This window comes from Psittacula echo (assembly GCF_963264785.1).
Source record: "Psittacula echo genome assembly, chromosome: Z".
NCBI lineage: Eukaryota > Metazoa > Chordata > Aves > Psittaciformes > Psittacidae > Psittacula > Psittacula echo.
Genome location: NC_137742.1, coordinates 13,264,667 through 13,286,157, shown reverse-complemented (window position 1 = coordinate 13,286,157; position 21,491 = coordinate 13,264,667). Strand labels below are relative to the sequence as shown.

Below are 21,491 nucleotides of genomic sequence, written 5' to 3'. Positions count from 1 at the left end.
TTAGAGGCTTACAAAATATGATTTAATATATTCTGAAGTAGGTTTACCCCCCACACACACTCTTTTCTTTATTCCTTTTGCTCAAGGTCTATTACTAGTGTTGTGGGAATCTCCTTGATTCCATCTCCAGATTACAGCTTTATGAAAGATGTGAATTATAAAGGCAAAGTCAAGGGAGAATTGGGAGTAGAACAAGGAAATGTTTCAAAAGGAAATCTCTCACCTAAACAGAAATTAGGAACAGTGAGACAAATTCGTTCCTGATGTGCATCTGGAAAAGATTTGATGCAAATTTTAGTGTAAGAAATTCTTTTTTGTTCTTCTTTTCCTTCATGCTAATAAACTTTACAATGGTCATGAAATACGTCTTGCTCTGTTGCTCTGGAAATTATTATATTGTGCTGCTATAATCAGTAAGATAGAGCTATGCATGGTATAACTCTCCTGAAGCGTGGGGATGTACCGAATGTGACTCACCCTGGTGGCTCATCTGGAGCTGTATGCCTGTGATGGCATCCAACCAGAAAAGCGATAGGAGAAGATTCATTGTGTGTGAAAAGATTTGGCCTGTTTGGCCTTTTCATTTCTTACAACAGCAAACACTTCTACTCAGAAAAGCTGAATGTGGTTTTGATTCAGTTTTATTGTTGGGTTCAAAATATTTGCATACATTATTGTATCTTTTGAGCACTGCCATGTGTGACGGTGTTCTTGGAAACGTGCATGCAGTTGGTTTTGAATTATCATCCCAACAGGATTTCTTATGACTGCTGTAGGATATAGCCCCAAAGCGCACACTGGTACAATGCTTTACAGCTCCCTCTGATGTCAGTAGCTTCGCAGCCACAGACTTTTGAACCTATAAAGAAGTTCATAGTGTAACATGCTCAGTGGGGGAGCTGTGTCCCAACTGCTGAAGACCTCACCTGAATTTATGCTTTCCCTTTGCAGAGGGAAGGGGTAGCAAGGGGAGTAGTCGCCTCCTGCCCAGCAGCTTAGGGAAAAGGCTTCTCAACCACAGTTGTCACAAAGTGGATTGTGGTGCCCACATGGAACACACCTGTGGACTTGTAGGTCATATTGTAGCAGCAAAGTCCCTGCTTAGCTCTTGGTCCATTATAAACAGGTCTCTGTGGCATTTAATCTTGTAACCACCTTTAATCTTCACACTTAGAAAGTGGCATTTGCTTTTCCCATTTCTGAATATTAAGTGTTGCTTCAAAGGTCGTTACATAGGCTTATTGTATAGTCCCTGGAGAGGAAGTCACATTCTGAAGAGATTGTCCTTAGCTGCAGAGATGCTTCTCTCTGTTAACGGTAGAGAGGCAACAAATTCCACACCAGATACTTAAATTTTAGGTAGCTGACATGTAGGCAAGATGACTGTACACCAAACTGTTAAATGGAATGGAAATTAAAATGGTAATGCCATTGTATCACCTTAGTTCTTTATCTTGAGATTGTCTTATGTAGTGTATTTCACCAAGTACTTTTAAGTGTATGACACTTAGAAGTAACAACTGAGGCTTATGGTTGCAATCAACTCCACAAATACATGCAGTTGAAGAACTTTGAAGCCAGAACTTATCACGTGTTGGAGGGGTAAAAAGAGCTTGGGTCACACACAGGCTCTATTTAATCATTTTCAGAGGAGACAAGGAAGGAAGAAGCGTCCGTGTTTGGTACCTGCCTTCCATCAGCAGCTTGGGAAATGAGCTTTGTTTGCTATCTGTGTTGTCATGTTTGTTGCAATACTGGGAGGACAGCTGGGGTCACTGTCTCTGGCAGCGCTTGTGCTTTAACAGCCTGTTCCCTGAAGTTCTTGAACTGCCTCTTATCTGTGTTCCTCATTTTCTTCTACCAGTTGTAATCATGTGTGCCAGCGGTGACACAATCAGGAACATCATGCTGGCTGCTCATCGGCAAGGAATGACCAATGGGGACTACGCTTTCTTCAATATTGAACTCTTCAACAGTTCATCATATGGTAATGTTCTTCCTGCCCAAGTATGTTACAAAATCTTCTGTAAGCTTGGTAATATTTTTAGATCTGTTAGGCTCAAAATACACAGCACTGAGTCCCAAAATATTCCACTGTCTCTCCCCGCTGTTGCAGTTATCTTCCCCTGGGGCTCTGGTATTGCAAGAAGTAAAAAAGACCTCATGGCTATAGTTGCCACTGGTGGATCGCAAGGTCCCAAACACACTATAGGTGTTACTTGTTTAGTTGTAGGGGGAGAAGCACCAGATGGAGACAATGGTTATAGCAGCCAGGTGTGGCTACCCCGTGCTGTGGTGTGTGTGCTCTGCTCTGGGTAGCTTGTACAATCCCCAGCTTGTCATTGTCACATCTCAGGGCAGGGTATTCCTGGCTGCCCCGTGGCCTGTGGTTCGCGAAGGTGGCTGGAAGGAGGCACCAGCAATGGCCAGAGCCATGGGCAGCTACAGGGGCTGGGTCTCCAGAAGTCATCTCTGTGCTGGAAGACCCACACGTCTAATTTGTTTCAGCTTTTGATCAGAAACTGCGTCTGCAAAAGTGTTCAGCAGTGTTGTGTTGAAAGGAAAGCACTGGATGGGACATGGACCGTCCACATTTACTTGAGTGGGTAACGGTGGCTGATTCCACCCCTGAATAAAAAGATCAGATTTGTCAATTTAAAACATGACTTTAAAATGGAAATTAAATACATTTGCATTTTTAAATGTGCCTACATTCAGTTACGTTTGATATCATGGGATTGTGTGGCAGGGACTAAACCTGCTGTCAGCTGCTTACAGCTGTCTCAGTTAAAGTAATACTGGAGCGATGTTTTTTGCTGAGTTTTAAACAGCATCAGGTGACTGAAGCCAAGGAGAGTTCATGCCTGGGAACTAGGTTTCGCTGAAGTGTCAACATGGCTTTTGAAAGGAGCACCCTCTTTTTGCAGATGCAGAGAAGATAATTTCCCCCCTATGGGCTGCCTTAACTAATCCACTACAATAACAAATTCATTTCAAATTGAAACTCAAGTGGGAGTTGAGAAAGGAGGAAAACTTGGGGGTTTTATTTTCTTCTAAGCCTCAAAAAGCGAACCGGTGGGAACAGCTGAATTCACAAGAGGATGATGTATTTTGTTTAATAAATCAGATAATTGTGAGCTAAATTCTTCTGCATAAACTTTTTGTTACTCATTTACCACGTTTGAGATCATTTTACAGTACACAGTGATGTTTGTTGAAGAGCTCAGTATGTAGCTGTTTAAAGTCAGAGATACAGATATGTACAGAACTACAGATCCTGCTCCATGTATTGTCTAGCTTAGCTAAAGAAGTTCCAAGTTTTGCCAGGTAGTAAGGACATCACTTAAATAAGTAAAAGATAAAGTTGCAGAACGAGGTCAAAGCCAATGGTTCAAATCAAGGTTTTCTTTTTGTTGAGTTGAATTTGGAGTGACTTTATCCTTTGTGGCATAGGGAAAACCATTTGGCATTGCAACCTTAATCAGAACCAGACCAAAAAGCTGAAGGTCTACCCTTGTCAGCAGTCACAAAACACTGAAGTTTTGGCCCTTCTGTAGACACTGAGAGCTTTGCAGGCTTGACTTTACTAGAAATCACTGATCAAATAACCCCTCTGGCTGATGGCAGTGGCTCATTACCGCTGTGCTACTGCTGTGTTTCATCTCATAGGGTAGAAATGCATCAGAAGTGATTCATCTGGCCATAGGTACAAGTCTGTGTGTGAGGTGGGCCCCCTTTGGAGTCACAGGAGAGAAGCAGGTGCCCCTGGACAATGATTCACATCATCTTTAGCTGTCCATAGTGTCTCAGATGAATCATCCCCTACAACTGATGGTTTCCTTGCCTTGGGTGAAATGAGCTCAGGGTGAGTACCTGGGAAGTACTGAAGATGGCTGGGACACTTTAGAGTTGTCCTTCAACTTTTCGCAGCCCAGAAAGCCAACTGTATCCTGGGCTGCATCAAACAGAGCGCGACCAACAGGTCAAAGGAGGTGATCCTGCCCCTCTGCTCTGCTCTCCTGAGACCTCACTTGGAGTATTGTGTGCAGTTCTGGTGTCCTCGACATAAAAAGACATGGAACCGTTAAAACAAATCCAGCGGAGGGCCACGAGGATGATCAGGGGACTGGAGCACCTCCCTTGTGGAGACAGGCTGAGAAAGCTGGGGCTGTTCAGCCTGGAGAAGAGAAGGCTGTGTGGAGACCTCAGAGCAGCCTTCCAGTATCTGAAGGGGGCCTATAAGGATGCTGTAGAGGGACTCTTCATTAGCGACTGTAGAGATAGGACAAGGGGTAATGGGTTAAAACTTAAACAGGGGAATTTTAGATTGGATATAAGGAGGAAATTATTTACTGTAGGGTGGTGAGGCACCGGAATGGGTTGCCCAGGGAAGTTGTGAATGCTCCATCCCTCGTGGTGTTTAAGTCCAGGTTGGACAGAGCCTTGGGTGAGATGGTTTAGTATGGGGTGTCCCTGCCATGGCAGGGGGGTTGGAACTAGATGATCTTAAGATCCTTTCCAACCCTAATTATTCTATGATTCTAACTTTGGTCACAGAAGAACAGTGTTTGCAGGAAGTCGGGATGCTGCATTTTGGAATGGTTTTGCTTTCAGGGATGGTATTTGCTAGGAGGTAGTGAGAGTTGTATAAGGCAGTGTGCAGTCCCTAGGCTCAGCACCCTTCCCAGGAGGGACCCTAGTGTCACAGCTGATGTGGGGGGGGTGTCTGCGGTGATGCAGCCCCCAGTAGGCAGCACTTTGCCTCAACAGGGCAGTGCTGTGCCATCCTGGCGTGGGACCTCTGTGCAATATCTGTTTGCCCCACCTCTGTGTGGGAGCCTCAGCACCATCCTCCTCTGCATCACAGGTAGTAGTCCAGTCTTGTTGTTTTTCCAAGGGATTAATGAAAACTCTGTCTTCTGATGTAGTGTAGTTAGAACATGGCATTTCCTGACATTTCTAATAATTCATTTAAACCTGTTTTTCTGTTTCTTTGTGGATGTGTTTTCCATGAAGAGTGAAACAACTGTGCATCAGAAGTTAACTTTTGTGCAGATGGTCCTCACATGTGGAAAGCAAGCATAAGGGAGAAATGTAGAGAAATTCTCTTAAAATTCCTTGTTACCAGTGCCTGGCAATAGTAGATTGTGTACCTTATAAAAGATACAAAACCCAAGACTGGGTATGATTGGAAGATTGGCATTGTGCCGTGAAGTTCAGATGACCGTGTTGCAGTTTGCTGCTGCCCTCTGTTCTGAATATTTTTAATTTTTCAGAAAAGCAGACGCACTAGATGCCAAAGCTGCAATAGTTGCACATAAGCACTGTGGCAAGACGACCTCCCACAAAATAGTCCATGAAGGAATTTAAATACGTAAATTATCCGAGGAACGCTGTTATGCAAGTGTATGTATCACTGCTCCCAGTGTCAGGATTTTTATGAACAAGTATGCATAGTGTCCAGGACAGAAACTTACTCACATTCTATCAACACTATCATTAGATGGGGGGATTATAGACCTCCGTGTCTCTAATCCTTCTCATTTTAACCTCCATTTGTAAATCAAAGCTGTAGCAAAGCCCCCTGTGCTGTAGTCTCTGCCGCATTTCTTGAATACTGCACCTCTGAAATGCAGGTAACCCAGCTGGGGCAGAGGATTTCAGCTTTAAAGCTGTGGCAGGACTTGTACCCTCTTGTGGGGAAGCTAGCAAGATGTCCTAGCTTACCATTGCCAGATGTGCGTTTCTTCATTTTCAAAAGCAGTAACAAGGGCAGGGTGCAAGCACTGGAGGGAACAGTGCTACCTCTGAGACCAAAACTAGACACTGGGATGTTAGCTGCTCTCCAGTGTTTTCATCAGGTCTGATAAATAGAGTCCTGGCATAAGTAATTTTGACCAGTTGAACTTCATATTGGGAAAGAATAGCCTAGCTGATGCTGAGCTATGGTAAATAAGGCTTTCCTGGGGTAGAAGAGAGAGGTAAAAGAGCTCAGGTGATCCTGTGCCTCCCACCCTGTGCTGGGAGTGACAAGAGCTGCCCCAGAGCCAAAAGCAGCAGGAGGAAAGACTTGTCCTCCAGAGAAGTGCAGGTCCTTTGTTCCTTCTCTTTGAGAAAGTGGAGCAATTCTCCAATTATGTTTATTGTCAAAAAAGAAAGAAAGTGATGATCATACTTTATCATGACTTTACTGATGCTTTTCTGACTGCCCAAGAGTGTCAGTGATGGAGTGATGTGTAACAAATTTTGTGGTTGAATCCTTCCTCACTTAAATATCTCCGTGTTCGAGATCTGGCACATGTTTTTTGCTCAGAGATGTTTTCTTACAGTTAGGCTTCATCCCACCCTTTAAAAATAAGCCAGCGGAGCATGGGAGTTAAGTTGTCCATATGTTTGCAGGTTTACTTCCCAACAGCCATTCTTCCCTGCCTAGTTTCCTGCGTGTCTTGGAGCAGGTTCAGTTCTCACTTGTACTCTGCCATTTCCCCAAGGTGCAGTAGAAGGGACTTCTGGGAGGAAAAATGAAGGCAACCCTGTAATGGTACCTCATTTGGAGTTGGAAATATTCTTGTTTTCCCTTTAGGAAATGGCTCTTGGAGAAGAGGAGATAAACATGACCTTGAAGCCAAGAAAGCGTACTCGTACCTCCAAACCGTCACTCTGCTGAGGACTGTGAAGCCTGAGTTTGAGAAGTTTTCCCTGGAGGTGAAAAGTTCTGTTCAGAAGCAAGGTCTGCATGAGGATGACTATGTAAGTACATGATGACAGGCTTCAGGTCTTAGCATCTTCAAAACCACACACCTAATTAAAGCAAAAGTAGCAGTGAGAACTTATCAGGACAGAATGACCTGGGTTTAGTTATAAAATCCTACTGCTGCCTGTATAATATCTTCTATGTATTTATTTCTTCTTTTTCTTCTGGTGGATAATGAGAATAGTGAAAATAGACTTGGTCTAAGTGTACCAGGTCTATACATCGCCATCCATGACCAGTTGAGCTGTATTCATCCCCTTATTCATCAGCAGCAACACTGGGGAAAGGCAGATTGCCAGGTCTCTCTCTGTCTCTCACCAATCACTTGTCTTTTTTAACAGGCAAAAAATCTTTATTATTCTTGTCTGGTTTCTCTCAATAATTTTTTTTTTTTTTTTTTTTTTTTTTTGATAGAACTAGCTCTCAGAAAGTTACGCTCTGTATTGCATCTGATTTTCTTGACCTGAATGAGAAAGGAAGTCTTATTTCTTAACCAAGCACATTTAGGTTGTCTCTGAAAATTGCTTTTGAGGTCCTGCTAAGCTAGTTTGTTAGGCATCTTCATAGAAAAGTCTTCTGCGAAAGTGAGAATGTATAGGACGTAACCTAAAAGGACTTCTGCATGCTGATACAAGCGCTTTACAGACAGTCAGCTTTCCTAATTATGGGGAGTAAACTTTCCAGATTCATTTATAAAGAAAAGAGGCTTCAAGAGAGTTTGATCAGTCTTTAACTGTAGGAAATGAGAGCTAGGAATTTATGCTTGAAACTCAAGAAAGCAACCCAACTTCCTCATTTGCCAGCTCCTACTTAGGCACATATCTCGTCTCTGCTTTCAGCAATGTGTCCCTCACAGGTGGAGACACCATCTTTACTTCAAAGCATAAGTGATGAACTTAAAATTGGTGCTAATGAATGACCTTTACTGCGCTTCATTCCATAACCTCAGCTGTCTTCAGAAAACTGGTGCTTCTTAGAACTTGAATGTATTTTATTTAAATATTTTACTTAAAATCATAGACTGGTTTGGGTTGGAAGGGACCTCAAAGCTCATCCAGTTCCAATCCCTTGCCGTGGGCAGGGACATCTTCCGCTAGGTTGCTTCAAGCCTCATCCAACCTGGCCTTGAACACTGCCAGGGATGGGGCACCCATGGCTCATCTGGGCAACACGTTCCAGTGCCTCACCACCCTCATCTAATCTAAATGTTAAGTTTGAATCACATTACTGACATATTATTCATGTGAATCTTTGAAAGTCTAGGCAGGGGGAAACGGCCCTTTCTTGACATTCTTTGCCTTGAGTTACTGGATAAATCCCAACTGCTGATTTTAAGGTGCTGCTTTCTGGAGAACCTGCTAAATGAGTTTTTAACAAGGCGTAAGATTTCAATTTGTGCTGTTCTTCCATTTTTCCCTCCATGTGCCCTTTTGCAGGTGTCAATTAACAAGATACATGCCTTGAAAATCTGCCATGTGCTTTACATTGTGGTTTGTGAGAATTTGAGTATCAAAAATCCAGCCACCCACAGTTTTGTGGCTTTTCTAGTCTGGGCAGTTTGACATTTCCCTAGATGAGAGAAGTGGTCTGTGGGTGGTTTTGGGGCAGGCACGGATATGCTTTGCTGTTCTTTAGGATGGGGACCCACTGCAAACCTTATGCAAGTTCAGTGTTGATAGACATTGGATAGATGCAAGAGCTGTTGTGGTCAAGCAAAATGCATGAGAAAGCAAATCCACCTATGCCAGCAGGGAGGAGATTTTGCAGACTAATGTTTGTCAGGGAGACTCCTTGCACTGAGAGCAACATCAGCACTGCCAGAAGGCCTATTTTCTCTTTCCTCACTTCACGGTTGCTTGTGCAATCAGCCATCCATGCTGGCAGTGCTCCTGGCTGTCCCAGGACAACTGTGCAGGTGCCACGCTCCCTACTAATCCTTGACCACCTTCTGCCTGGCTCTGAGGTCTGCCTCTCCCTGTATCCCGCTCCCACATGTGATCCAGAGCTTTTCATCTTGCTCCAAGCATTCCCTCACAAATACATCACCCTTTGCTGGGGCCAGGCAGTGGTATCCCTCTTGCTGCTGCTGCTTCTCCTACTCCTCACTTTTCCTTTCCCACCTGGCTTTCTGCACTCTTACCAATCTGTCCATGTTGCGGCAGAGGGACGATCTGTGCACACAGCTTCTTGCTATCAGTCCTAATGGGAAGCTAATGGTGGAGGCCATAGAGATGTGGGGTTCCCTGTGGAGCAGCTACAGATCATGAGAAGGAGGTCTGGTTTCAAATGCAGGGTGTCCTGGTATTACATGGGTGCTTAATTCACATGGATTTCAGCAGAGCCTCCCCTACCTGTTTTTTCTCATCCTTCTAACCCGATGGGAAAATAAAATCTCTTTAAGAGGAGTACCCTAGGGTTGAGTATATGAAAAACCATTAGCTGTGTTACTTCATTAACAGTGTGTGAATTTTAACTACCTGCCTTGCTTTTCATCATTTATGATGAATTTTACAGTTCCCCACTTTGGCCAGTGGGAAAGAGATACTTCATATTCCCTTAACTGACTGCCCTGCTGCTGTGTTCAGAGGAGAAGCATTTTAAGGCAGCCCTCAGGCTTAAAAAAAACCCATTTAAAAAATAATGGGGAAAAATAAAAAGCCAAACTGAGGGCCAGTTCCTTCCTCTCTGAAAGGTATGTGGGCAGTGGGCATGTCACTAACGGCACGTGTTTTGGTAGCTTGGGAAGAAAGCAGCAATTTTGGCCTGGGCACGTGCTAAGTAAGGCTGTGTCCTCCAAGGGAAGCTTAGGAGGAGAGGTCCTTCAGCTGAGGGGGGGGAAGCCACAGAGATGAATTTTTCCATGCTGCATTCTGCTCCTGAAAACAAAAAATATGAAGAAAGAGTAGTCGGTGGTACAGTCCATCTCGAGTCCTGTCCACTGGTGTTGAAATATAATCCTCATCCTTTTCTGCAAGCTGTGTCCCAAGAGGATGAACTCAGGGAGGTTTGGATTTGAAGCATTCAGTGTTTCTGCTTCTCTGTGTGGATTTTTCCAGTGTCATGGGAAAATGGGGCCCCAGGTCTGTGGTCTAAATTATCTCTCTTTGACCCTAACTCAAACAAAAATCATTAGTGCTGCCATTTTGTCCTGGCCTCTTACCAGCACTAATCCTGAAGGCATTATTATCTACCAAAAAAGAATACCATAAAAATGGAAAATAAGCAGATGACAGAAGGGAAGATAAGGGAGACAAAAAGGGCAAACTCCTAAAGCAGCAGCTGTCCAATTGCCAGATGGAGAACACATATGGCCCTTGGAGGAGTAACGGGTCAAAGAGTGTTGGCCATCTTCATGTCCAGCTGTGATATTACACAGAAAAGAGAAAAATCTGTTGTGGGTACATATTTACGAGGTCAGAAAATGCTGTTGTTTCTGCATGTGTGTTATGCTGTGGAAGTGGGGAAGGTGGAAAAACTTGTCCCTTGTGAGTGAGCTGCAATGTGCAGAATTTCTCTTACTCCTCTCTCTCGTAAAGGTATCTCTCTTGTAAAGCAAAAAGTTCCCTTAAGCTTCAAAAATAAGAGTGGCAGAGAGGTTCTGAGAAACCAGCTTATGAGTGTTTGGTTAGGTAGTAGTTGCATAGGGTGGGGCTAAAAATGATGATGTTTCCTGTCTGCAATATCCCATTGCAACATCCCATTGCAACAGCTGCCTGAGCCCATTATGAAATATTACTACTTTGCTTGGTCACCACTTCCAGCGTCTGAAAGCAGTTACTGTCATGCTAATGTAACCGAAAGAACTGTAGCTGAAGCCTCAGACCTGCTCAGCCCTTGTTTCAGCATTCAGTAGTGTCATGATTTTTGTTCAAGAGACAGCTCTAGTTCTGTAGAAGGTCTGACCATTTTATTTAGTAACTACCTGGAGACTGACTTCTCTGATGAAGCAGACTTTTCTGGTGTAGGAAGACAAGCTGAGAGCTGGAGAAGACTCCTAGAAGACCTTCAACACCTAAAGGGGCCTACAGGAAAGCTGGAGAGGGGCTTTTTACAAGGTCATGTAGTGACAGGACAAGGGGGAATGAGTTTAAACTGACAGAGGGGAGATTAAGGTGAGCTCTTAGGCAGAAGTTCTTCTCTGTGAGGGTGGTGAGGCCCTGGCACAGGGTGCCCAGAGAAGTTGTGGCTGCCCCATCCCTGGCAGTGTTCAAGGCCAGGTTGGATGGGGCTTTGAGCAACCTGGTCTAGGGGAAGGTATCCCTGCCCAAGGCAGGAAGTTGGAACTGGATGAGCTTTAAGGTCCCTTCCAACACAAACCATTCTGTGATTCTGTGATAAAACAGGCAAAAAAGAGGTTTTATTTTCAAATCTGGCATTCAGGCATAAGGACAGTAGAATCATTTTAATGCTATTACACAAATTATAGGAATTTTCTCACTTCTGTAATGTTAATACTTTACCAAGACATTAACAACAACGTGTCCTGGTCTCTATGAACTACTTGAGATCCTTGGTTTAATTGCAAAATACAGGCCTAGCTCTGCTTGCAGACTTACAGCCTAGGTGAGGTAAACAGCAATGGGAATTGAATGCATTTACTTGAAGGAAGAATTTGAAACTGTCCCTGAACTTGTGTGTGAGTTAGTCCCAACAGATACTCTAGTTAAAAATGTTTATGAATAAATAGTGTTTCAGTTAAAGTAGATGCATAAGCCATTTTTATTAAATAATGCCGAACACTTAATGAATTGGTGGTAGGCTGCAGTTGGGAAGCTCTTAATGCGCCTTCTGTTCCTGACTCAGGCTTAGGATTCAATAAATGCTTTTTTTTATGTCCAACCTAGTATTCTGAGCTGGGATGATTTTACTGCACGGTATATTTGCTCTTCTGAGGTTACAGACCACCCATGGCTTGGGATTTTTTTCTCATTTAAAGGCTGAAAATGTAACTAATTAAACAAATAGTTCTGCTGTGTTAATTACATGACAGCATTGTTCACGAGGTGGATGTGTGGATTTTTACCCTACGCGTAGCCCTTTTCATGCTGGAAATGAGCAGCAAGAGAAGGGAACTTGAGCCCAATTTGCCTGCAAAGTTATCTCAGTGAAAGAATGAGCTACATAGATTAAGTACATCAGTGAAATGCTACTACCTATTAGAAAGGGCAAGTCTGTTTTATTGAGCATTTTTAGTCGTCTGAAATGAGAAATGGTGCCCACAAGAGCAACTGTTCAAGCTCCAACAGTTAACTACAAAAGCTATGTGGGAGGTAGCTATGCTCATAAAGTTTATAATCTCATCCATAACATCCGTGCCAGACTCTTCCTTGTGTGTATGCCTTACGTCAGCCTTTTAATTAGGATTGTCCACCAGCTAAGATAAGGGTTGGGAGAAGCAAGCAATTCAGTCATGTCACTGGGAGAGGTGCTGAAAATGTAATGGATTCAGCAGTGTAAGGTCCCACTTGTCTTTCTTCAGGCATAGGCAGGCAAGACTAATGACAGGCAGGCTTTTGTGTCTCTTCTGACTGCACCAGGATGGGAGAGAGTTTTGGGGAGATTCAAAAAAAAAGAAAACCCTCAACAAAAAAAGCCCTGCCCGGGAATAATTTGTTCAACTGAATAGGTCTATTCAGCCACTGGAGTGCTTTGCTAATTGTGTTCAGAAGAATAAAAGCAACCACAAGCTGCTTTCAGCAGCCGGAAAAAACGGGTTCACATGCCAGCTTATTAGCAAGATGAATTCTATTAGTAAAACATATTTAGGATTTTCGCAACCTTCACCCCTTGGAATTAGTGAGAGTTTCTTCAGTTTCTGTGAGAGCACTGTTGAACTCTGGACTGCTAAATTTGGTGAATACAGCAGGCACTTCTTTTTTGCTGAAGTTAATGCTTTCTCCATGATACGAAAGAGGAAAGTGTCTTCCACACTGGGGTCTTAGGCAAAACTGCAGCATACCAGTATGCTATTTGCCATTAACAGATGTCATAAAAGACAGTAGAAGAAATAAATTATTCTTCTCTCTTCCAGAGGTTTTCTGTTTAGTTTTTCTAGCCTAAGCATAATTTTGAAGCTGCCTTAAACCATGGCAGCTTCAAAATTAGATACCATTAGATAGCATAAAACTGTAGGTGTGTCTGAAAATAGTAACATCTGAACTTTTTGGGAATGTAAAAGTTTAGAATTGATGTTCACATATATGTTGTATATTTTCTATAGTCCCAATGTTTTCACTTGGGTTTCACAGATATTCACATTCCACTTTACTAAACAGACACTCAGACATTTATGGGCAAGGCACTCTCCCTTTGAAGTACTTGCTGGAAATACACCTTATTTTCCACTAATAAAATGTGAAAAATACGCCTTCCAGCAAAGTTTATAACCTGGTTTTGGTTTTAATGCCTCTCCATGCCATTTGCATTGCTAATGATCCAAAAGGTAATTTATCCCATTAAGGTATTGTTTTTATGTAAATTCATTGGATTTTTTGATACTGGTGTTACATGGCCCTCAGGTTTGGCTCGGAGATGTTTGAGTGAAGGCAAGAGGGTATTATATATCTTATTTTGCTCAAAATGACACTTGACAAATGAAAGGTGTTTATGAAATGAAAACTGGCTTACTTGCAGCTAGTACCTTCTCCTACAAGCCTAGTTCCCTGAGTAGCTTATGAAAATAACACACAGTTGAAAATTTCCTTTTTAGCTGAAGAAAACCTCTCAGCTCAACAAGGCGTGAAACGGGAGGTTTGGCTGAGCCTGTCCCATGTCAGGATGTTGTTGCAGCCAGCAGCAGGGTCCTGGGCAGGCAGCTGGAATCTGTTTTCTCATGGCAGTGGTGTTCTTGCTGGATGGCTGGTGGGATGCTCCAGCCTCAGTACTGTAGGTGCTGTGGAGGGTTCACCTGCGCTGGTAGCCTTATGCTGTGATAACATAGACCCAAAACATTCGGTGATTCTATGAAGTCTGTTACCTGTTTCTTCATTAGCACCTTAATTTCTTATGGCTGAGTGCTGGGAGGTGAACGTAGCTCTGAGAAAGACTCGCTCTCCAGAGGGACAAATCTTCTAACAGGAGGGCACGCTGGCACAGTAGATGAGTCAAGTAACCCAGGTGTATGAGTGTTTGCAGAGCAAAGGCAGGCAACAGGGCTTGGGTGTGCTCCACCTGGGCTGTGAGATGTCAGTGTACTATGCTGCCAGCTCTGATCTTTATTTCAGTGGATGTTTAGCAATTCCTCTAGTGCAGAGGGGTTAATGTAGTCAGTCTGTGAGGATGGGCTGTGTGGATAAAGGTGGCAGTGTTCTTGTGCATGCCGGGAGCCATAGGAGCTCACAGGAGGATACTCCCAACTTTCCTTCTCTTTAGTAGATATTCTTTTCATTAGGAAGAGAAGCCTGAGACAAAATCAAAAGGTCTAATCTGTTCTGAGAAGAACCAATATATCATGGCAGATTGAAAAGACAAAGACTGTCTATGTCCCAGAGCAAATGAATAAGAGGGGCATGAGAACTGTGCGCGGGACAATGAGAGGAGGGTAGGTGAGGAGCTCTGGGTGCCCTTTGGGAGCAGCTGGGAACAAGGCAACATTCAGTAGGCAAGAGGGCATTTACATTTGATGGGACACATGTTTGTACAATACATCCGGTTAGCCTACCAAGCTGCAGATTACAAAACACTTAGAAAGCAAAGTCAAGCAGGATCTCGGGGATCAGTTAGCACGGAAGCAAGAAGCTGTAAGAGTGAGGTTTTAGCCTTTTGGAGGGGCTGTAAATTCTCATATTTTGAGCTGTTAATTACCGTACTGGTGCTGGAGGGTGGGCAGACACATTCCGGGTGTGTGGCTGGAACATTACTGCCTGCTGACAGGTACACATAAATATCTTCAGGTACAGCTGCTGCATCTCTCCTTTCCATGCTAGTGGGATCCTTGCAGGTGTGCCAGCAAAGGAAAGGTTAATCAGCAAGCTTAACACCTTTAATCCAATATCGAGAAAGCAAATAAAAAACCAAGTAATTATTTTTTAAATTATTTATTAAATTTAAATTATTTGCAATGGAAGCATGATTAATAGCAGCCTGAGGGTTTGCGCTTAGTTCCATGCCATTAAAGTTTACAAGTTTGTATTCCCATTTACCCTGGTATTTAATAGAAACATAATTTGTCATGGCAACTTCAGCCTCAGCTGGGGAAATTATTTTCTCCCAGCCCGGAGGTACCCCAGGTTATGGCAGGTCATCCCCCTCCCCTAGCACCTGAGTTTCAGCTCCCCAGTGCACCCCAGGATGCCCTGCAGGCAGCTTAGAGAAGGGTGGAGTTCAGATTCACTGAAACTGGGGATTTTATCCTGAATTTCTCTCATGCTAGCACAGCAGTTGTAGCCCCAGGGCTTTTAGATGAAAGGGGCAGGGGATTTGAAAGGAGTGGCTCACTGTGGGGGTTTTGTAAAGACTTGACTGCATCTCCATGCAGCCGGGAGTTGGTTGGCTGCCTGCATGAGAGTAACGGGGTCACATCCATCCCTCATTCTTCACCTGCTTAGCTGGCAAGGGTGAGGCTGGCTGCTGGTGCTTATGAATGGGTTTGTGTGCCTAATTTTTGCCTGGTACTGAGTAAGAAGTTTAGGTGACTAATCCCAGCTCTGAGCACTCTTTTGAGCTAAGCACCACTTTTGGCTCTGCCTAAGTCATTCATTTTTATCCAGCTGTTAAGACTGTATGTAAAGCAAAAGCTCTGCTGTGTTGCCTTTGCAAACCTGCTGCAAAGCAGAAATCAGATGATTCTTTCATCAGATAGATCCTTTTTACCCCACCAAAGATTTCACCAGCCCACCCCCATGCTGTTTACTCACCAGCTAGTGTAGCAAAAGTAAATTTGTTTTGAACAGATGAGTTCTCCACAGTAATAAAGCAATATTTTTTTTTTCTCTTGAGTTTTGCATGAGAACTGATGTGATCTTGACAGTTTTGAATAGAGAAAATGATTTTTTTCTGTGATTTTTGTGGTTTGGTGATAATGTTAAAAATCCAGAACCCAAAACAATTGCACATTGTACAAGGATAAACATTTAACAAAATATGTCCTTCCTGTTTGTCTTAGCTCTGCTTTTATTTAAACCAGTTGGCTTATTTTAGCAGGTGGAACGGATTTTTTCAGATGAGTGACTCTGTCATCCTGAAAACTGAGATATGTTTCTGCTTGAAAAACAAACTTACAAACTTGCAAACTTGCTTGGTGACATTTGAAACTTAACATCTTAACGAAAGCACTGGGTTGGGCTTTTTTTTTGTTACTAGGTATATATATGCAATTAAACTGTCGCAACAGTTGCGTGATGCTAACTTAAAATGTAAGCATTCTGTAACTGTATAACAGGTTAGTACAAGAGTACCAATGGGGTCTTTAGAAAAATGTTTTAATTTCTGTGTGTTCAGCTGAAAAGAGGAACTTCTTTAGTATCTCTTGTGTTTCACCATACTAGAAGTATCATTTCTGAACATAGTTTTGTAACTCATCACGCAAATGGCCACATAGTTTGTTAGAAGGCGGGAAATACTAAAATGGCAGTTCATTTTTAGTGGCAGCCATACCTTTAATAGTTAAGATCCATTCAGTATACAAGCAATGATAATATAGTGCTGTGTGCTAGAGATCCTTTGCATTAGTCACTTATCTCAAATTAGAGATGTATAATGAACATGGGGATTTTGCCTTGACTGCAGGAGCATATTAATACATTCTCTGATTCTTTTTCGTTAATAGGTGGCTTGAAGCTCTTTAGAGATAAGTTATACAAGCAAATAGTATGTGTGTAAAATGTGCATGAAGGAAAAATTCCCATAAATGATTATTCTGTAGTAGTTCACTTCTGGTTCAAAACAGTGCTGCTCCTTAGCTACATTGATTGCATTCTTTGAGAACAGTGTTAAAAGTTAATACAGGAACCAAAACCACAGAGGGGTAAAATGGCTGGTACCAACTTGCAGAAGGGAATCAGTGAGCGTGTTGAACAGAGCCAGGAATAAATTCCACACATGTTTGCAGGGGGAAGTCTGGTTGCAGAGATGCTCCCCTTTCCCAGAGCAGAGCAATTTTCAGCTCATCACCCTCCTCCTTTGGCCACACTCTTTGAGGTCTGGGAATCATGCTAAGACCTGGTGATGTCAGGTCATGGTTATGGTCCAAAGCTTGTCAAAGCAGTGACAGTAAAAGCCCCTTGACGTGAGCTGACTGCGGGTAAGGCTTTAAATCTGCTGAGGTGGTGACTCCCGTGTCTGTGAGTAATGGAAGGAGCAAGTTTTGGCTGTATCTTGGAAGTTTTCTGCCTGCCCTGCCAGCAGTGGGCACTAGGAGTTCGAAGCTGTTTTCTAGATAATCACAGGAGAGTGTTGCAAGCAATAAACAAACACAAAATGAGCAGCTCTTGAAGGCAGTTGGATGGAAGGGTGCCTCTGTGCCCTTGCATCTCAGTTGTCGCTGTGCCCTGTCATGTTTTAGCTGGCATTTCAAAGCCTATCCCCCTTGAGGCCTTGAATTGAATAGGTTTCTTCTTCAATTCATCTTTAAGACAAAAGAGCAACTTGTGTCTGCCCCAGCAGAACGACAGTGAGTAAATCTAACAGTTTTTCAAGAATGGGATATTAAGAAAAACAAGGAAGAGAGCATGAAGGAGGATGAGGTGCAAGAGCAAAGGCTGGCTTTGCGGTTAGCTTTCTTTCCCAAACAATAAAATAACCTTCACTGACAAAATGCCTTATCTCCCTGAAATTGGCAGCCTTTTTAAAGTAAATCCCAGATATCAGTTGTTTTCTTTTTATTAATCTATTTCAGCAGACCATTTTGTGGTTGGCTGCTGGTCCACAGCTGGCTTTAAAGTGGATAGGAGTTTGTCACTAGAGGAATTTCAGTCCCTTTGAAGTAAGGATTCTCTTGTCTAGGTGGAGCAAGGGTTTGGGATGCCTAGGGGGCACATCAGTTCATGTACCAGCTGGTCAGATGGATGGCTGAACAGTCCAGGCAGGCAAAAGCATAGTCTTAACCTGCAGAAAATGGGCTTAGCTGTGGCAGAGTGTCTTTGGGTCCAAATAAGTAAAAATGCAGTGATAGCAGGAATCTTTCTATACATCTTGTCTCTCATATGAGGATGGAGGTGAGCAGCTGATGCGCTGTGACTGCTGCTTGCTCTCTAGACGTAATTAATTGCTCTATTTTTTTCTGCCTACACCTTGTCTCTTAACTTGCACTTCAGTTGCAAAGTCCACATGCTGGGGCCACATTGCCTGGTGTACAGAGTACTTAGGTGGAGGCTTATGTCTGCGCTGAATTTGTAAGTTTTAATTTTAAAGTAGACTTGGTTTGCAGAATTCATAAAAGGAAGTCATGTGCTCCCCTATAAGAAAAGTCTCCTATAGGTTTCCACATACGCACCATCTCCCTGTAAAAGATTAAATTGATGCAATAGTATTTGAATTAATCTTTCTTAAATATGTACAATGTTTGCTTGTTATATGATATCTCTTTACAGTGGGGGATGCTCATCGTTTTTTTCTAGAGAGAGAAAACCAGCCCCAAATAGTGAATGAGAGTTGGGATGGTTATCTGTTGTTTAGAAAACCAAGTCCTGAGCTCTGGCCTCATGTTCTAGAGCAGGTGCCAGCTTATGTATTTGTGTATTTATAGAGAGTTGATATTGGTGAATACAGTGAGAGGCTGTCCTTGGCTTCAGCTGTGTTGCCCAGAATTTGGCATAGTGCCATATGTTCTTTTTCAGTTGTGAATTAAATATTGAGGAAATGGCTTTCTCTGAAGAACGCATGTGTTTCTATTATTTTTGTCCTTCCGTTCCTGTTTCTTTGAACCACTGATGTCCAGCTCCATCAGGGAAGCAGTTTGGTCAGGGAAGTGAACAGGCTGTATTTTTAGTATTAGGCATCTAAACATTCAACTTTGATTAACTGTTTTACAGCTTTATCTGTCTTTCCAGTTGCTGGGCTGGTTTCACAGTGATGTGATCTCTGTGGAAACAGGTTGGGTTTTATATCCATGTCTGTGGGCATCCCAAGATACACTGTTAATGACAGCTGGCTGTGGGTGAATCCTGTGGCTTTGCATTTGTTATACTCGAGAGTCCTTGAAATCTCAATCCCAATGCCAAGGAGTGGCTGTTATCCATAAGTGAGGTTTAGGAACAATATGAATTTCTGTTGCATAGTGGCATTAGGAAATCATAGAATCATAGAATAGTTAGGGTTGGAAAGGATATTAAGATCATCTAGTTCCAACCCCCCTGGCATGGACAGGGACACCCCACACTAAACCATCTCACCCAAGGCCTCATCCAACCTGGCCTTGAACACCGCCAAGGATGGAGCATTCACAACCTCCCTGGGCAACCCATTCCAGTGCCTCACCACCCTCTCAGTAAAGAATTTCTTCCTTATATCCAATCTAAACTTCCCCTGTTTAAGTTTGAACCAGTTACCCCTTGTCCTATCACTACAGTCCCTGATGAATAGTCTATCCCCAGCATCCTTGTAGGCCCCCTTCAGACACTGGAAGACTGCTATGAATTAATGAGAGCTGTAATAATCCTGTTACGTCCTGATGGTAACACACAGGGTGATATATGGTAGTGTTATGGCAATAGGTCTAAAAAATAATTGCAAAAGCTGAATCTGGACACGCATTACTAGTTTGAAATGCACTTCACTTATTCACAGGTAATGCTCAGATGTAAGGATATTCTCCCCTTGGCTTCACTTTCTCAATCTCTCTTCCACCCAGAGTTTCTCACTGACTTTATGCAAACTAAAAGTAACAGAAAATCAAAACACGTTACCTTGAGCATCATATCAAGTATGTAAATTGGTAAGATTTTTGAAAAAAGTGGGTAACCCTATGCAGTGTCCCAGGATCCTAACTGATTTTGGTTGGGACTATAGTTTGACAACTTGAAAATCACTGCACATGTAATGGGAAGTCTATGCAGAGACCGAGTTGGGGACTGTTTGCTGTGTGCTTTTGCAGTACAAAAAGAGCAATGATAGTCTTCCCTACCTAGCACAGAAGTGGTATGAATTGCTGTAATTGCTGTGATTTAGAGCTGGGCAGTTCCAGATGGAAGAGAATAAGCTTACTTAACAGTCAGTGGGCTGGATATGGAAAATTATGGGTCCTGAATAGCTGTAGCTTGGCCGTCTTCCATGTTGGTAGTATTCTGTATTGCTGCGTATGCTGTTAACACCTTGGTATATATGAATAGTGTGGTCATACTATAGCTGCTTGGGGACCTATAACTTTGAACTGTGTAAAGTTTATTCATGTGATTTCTATGGAGAGGGGTTTTTTTCTGACAGAAAATGGCTAATTAGAGTAGAAAAGTAGGAAAATAAAATGCTCAAATATGCGCTTATCTCTTCCTGCTATGCAGTTAGCTTATCTGCTTTTTAGTTATATGGTATCTTGAATAGGATGTGAAAGTGATATGGAAGATACCGCAGCAGGGAGGGTTTCCACATACTTGTATTTGCAGTCTCCAAGGATGTTCAGCAAACCTGGCAGCTCTACTTGTATTGCTGATGATGGACATTGAGGGGTGGCTCTGCTGTGCAGCTCAGGTCAGGGACAGAAACATCTTAGTAGAACTGACATGCAAATTGTGATTTGCATTTGGAGCTAAGCTCACACTAGTAATTAAAAAAACAGCATAAATCAAAATGGAAACGACTATAATAAAAATTTCTGCTTTTTATTAGAGCTTAACTAAAAGAACTGTTAATTATGAACAAGATTAGTAGATCTTTAATAGCTTTTATAATCTGTTTAGTTTTGTCCTGAGGGCTGGCTGATGTTGAATCACACTTTATTTATTACTATGGAGACCTTCAAGCAAACTATGAAGACATCTTCACATTTACTCTCATCCCTGTTTGAAGCATTCATAGAACATTTTACTACTTCTAAGCCCTTTTTAACCTTTTTCTTCTAGCAAAGGAAGGATGGGGTTTTTTTGTAAGTGTTATGTATTCTTACCATGAGATACTCTAAAATTCAAAGATACACAAGGCAGAAAGTATGAAAATTGTTGGGTTTGGGTCTTAGCCTGTTCATCATTTCTTATAGGACTGAATGTAGAACAGAAACTATGTTAAAATAATTAAAAAAAAAAAAAAAAAAAAAAGGAAAAGAAAGGAAATCCTTCATAGCAATGAGGTATATGAGGTATCATTAACAGAGCTAATGTTCTTCGGAAAGGAAGTCCTGTGATTGTATGGCTTGGGAAACTTCTACTAAGTCAGGAGTGGTATCGGAGCAAATTTTGCACTGTTTTTACTCAGAGGATCTATTGTAGACAGTCACAGGCTGCAGAGTGAACATAAGCAAGCTCTGTACAGGTGGAAAATGGAACAAAGACAGAGCAGTTCCTTCAGAATTATCTGCAGCTGTTACTTTTCACTGCAATATTCCTCCCATCTTCAATGTTTTTTCCTTTTATAGGTTAGAGCAGTCCTACACAGCATGCAACCGATTCTCTGTGTAGGATCGTGGCAACTTCTAAATGATCAGGTCAAGGTGAGATGCAGGAAAACATTATGCCCTTCATGGCATCCTGTGTCCTATTTCAAGAACTGGTGCTTGAGCATGTTCCTGGAATAATGTTCAAAGCAGCCAGTGTGCTCAACATACAGTTCGGCTGGAGAGTGTAGGTGCAGTCTCACCTGCGGACAGTAACTA

General features: G+C 42.6%; 1 protein-coding gene across 1 annotated transcript in view; it reads left to right on the top strand.

The window, feature by feature from the left end:
* NPR3 (natriuretic peptide receptor 3) overlaps nt 1-21,491 on the top strand; it is a gene marked incomplete at both ends in the record, with an annotated part of 38,481 nt that overhangs the window by 3,513 nt on the left and 13,477 nt on the right. The window contains 2 exons of the mRNA XM_080637466.1: nt 1,865-1,987; nt 6,584-6,750. Coding sequence (XP_080493592.1) covers nt 1,865-1,987; nt 6,584-6,750 — 290 coding nt within the window. The remainder of the gene's footprint in view (nt 1-1,864; nt 1,988-6,583; nt 6,751-21,491) is intronic.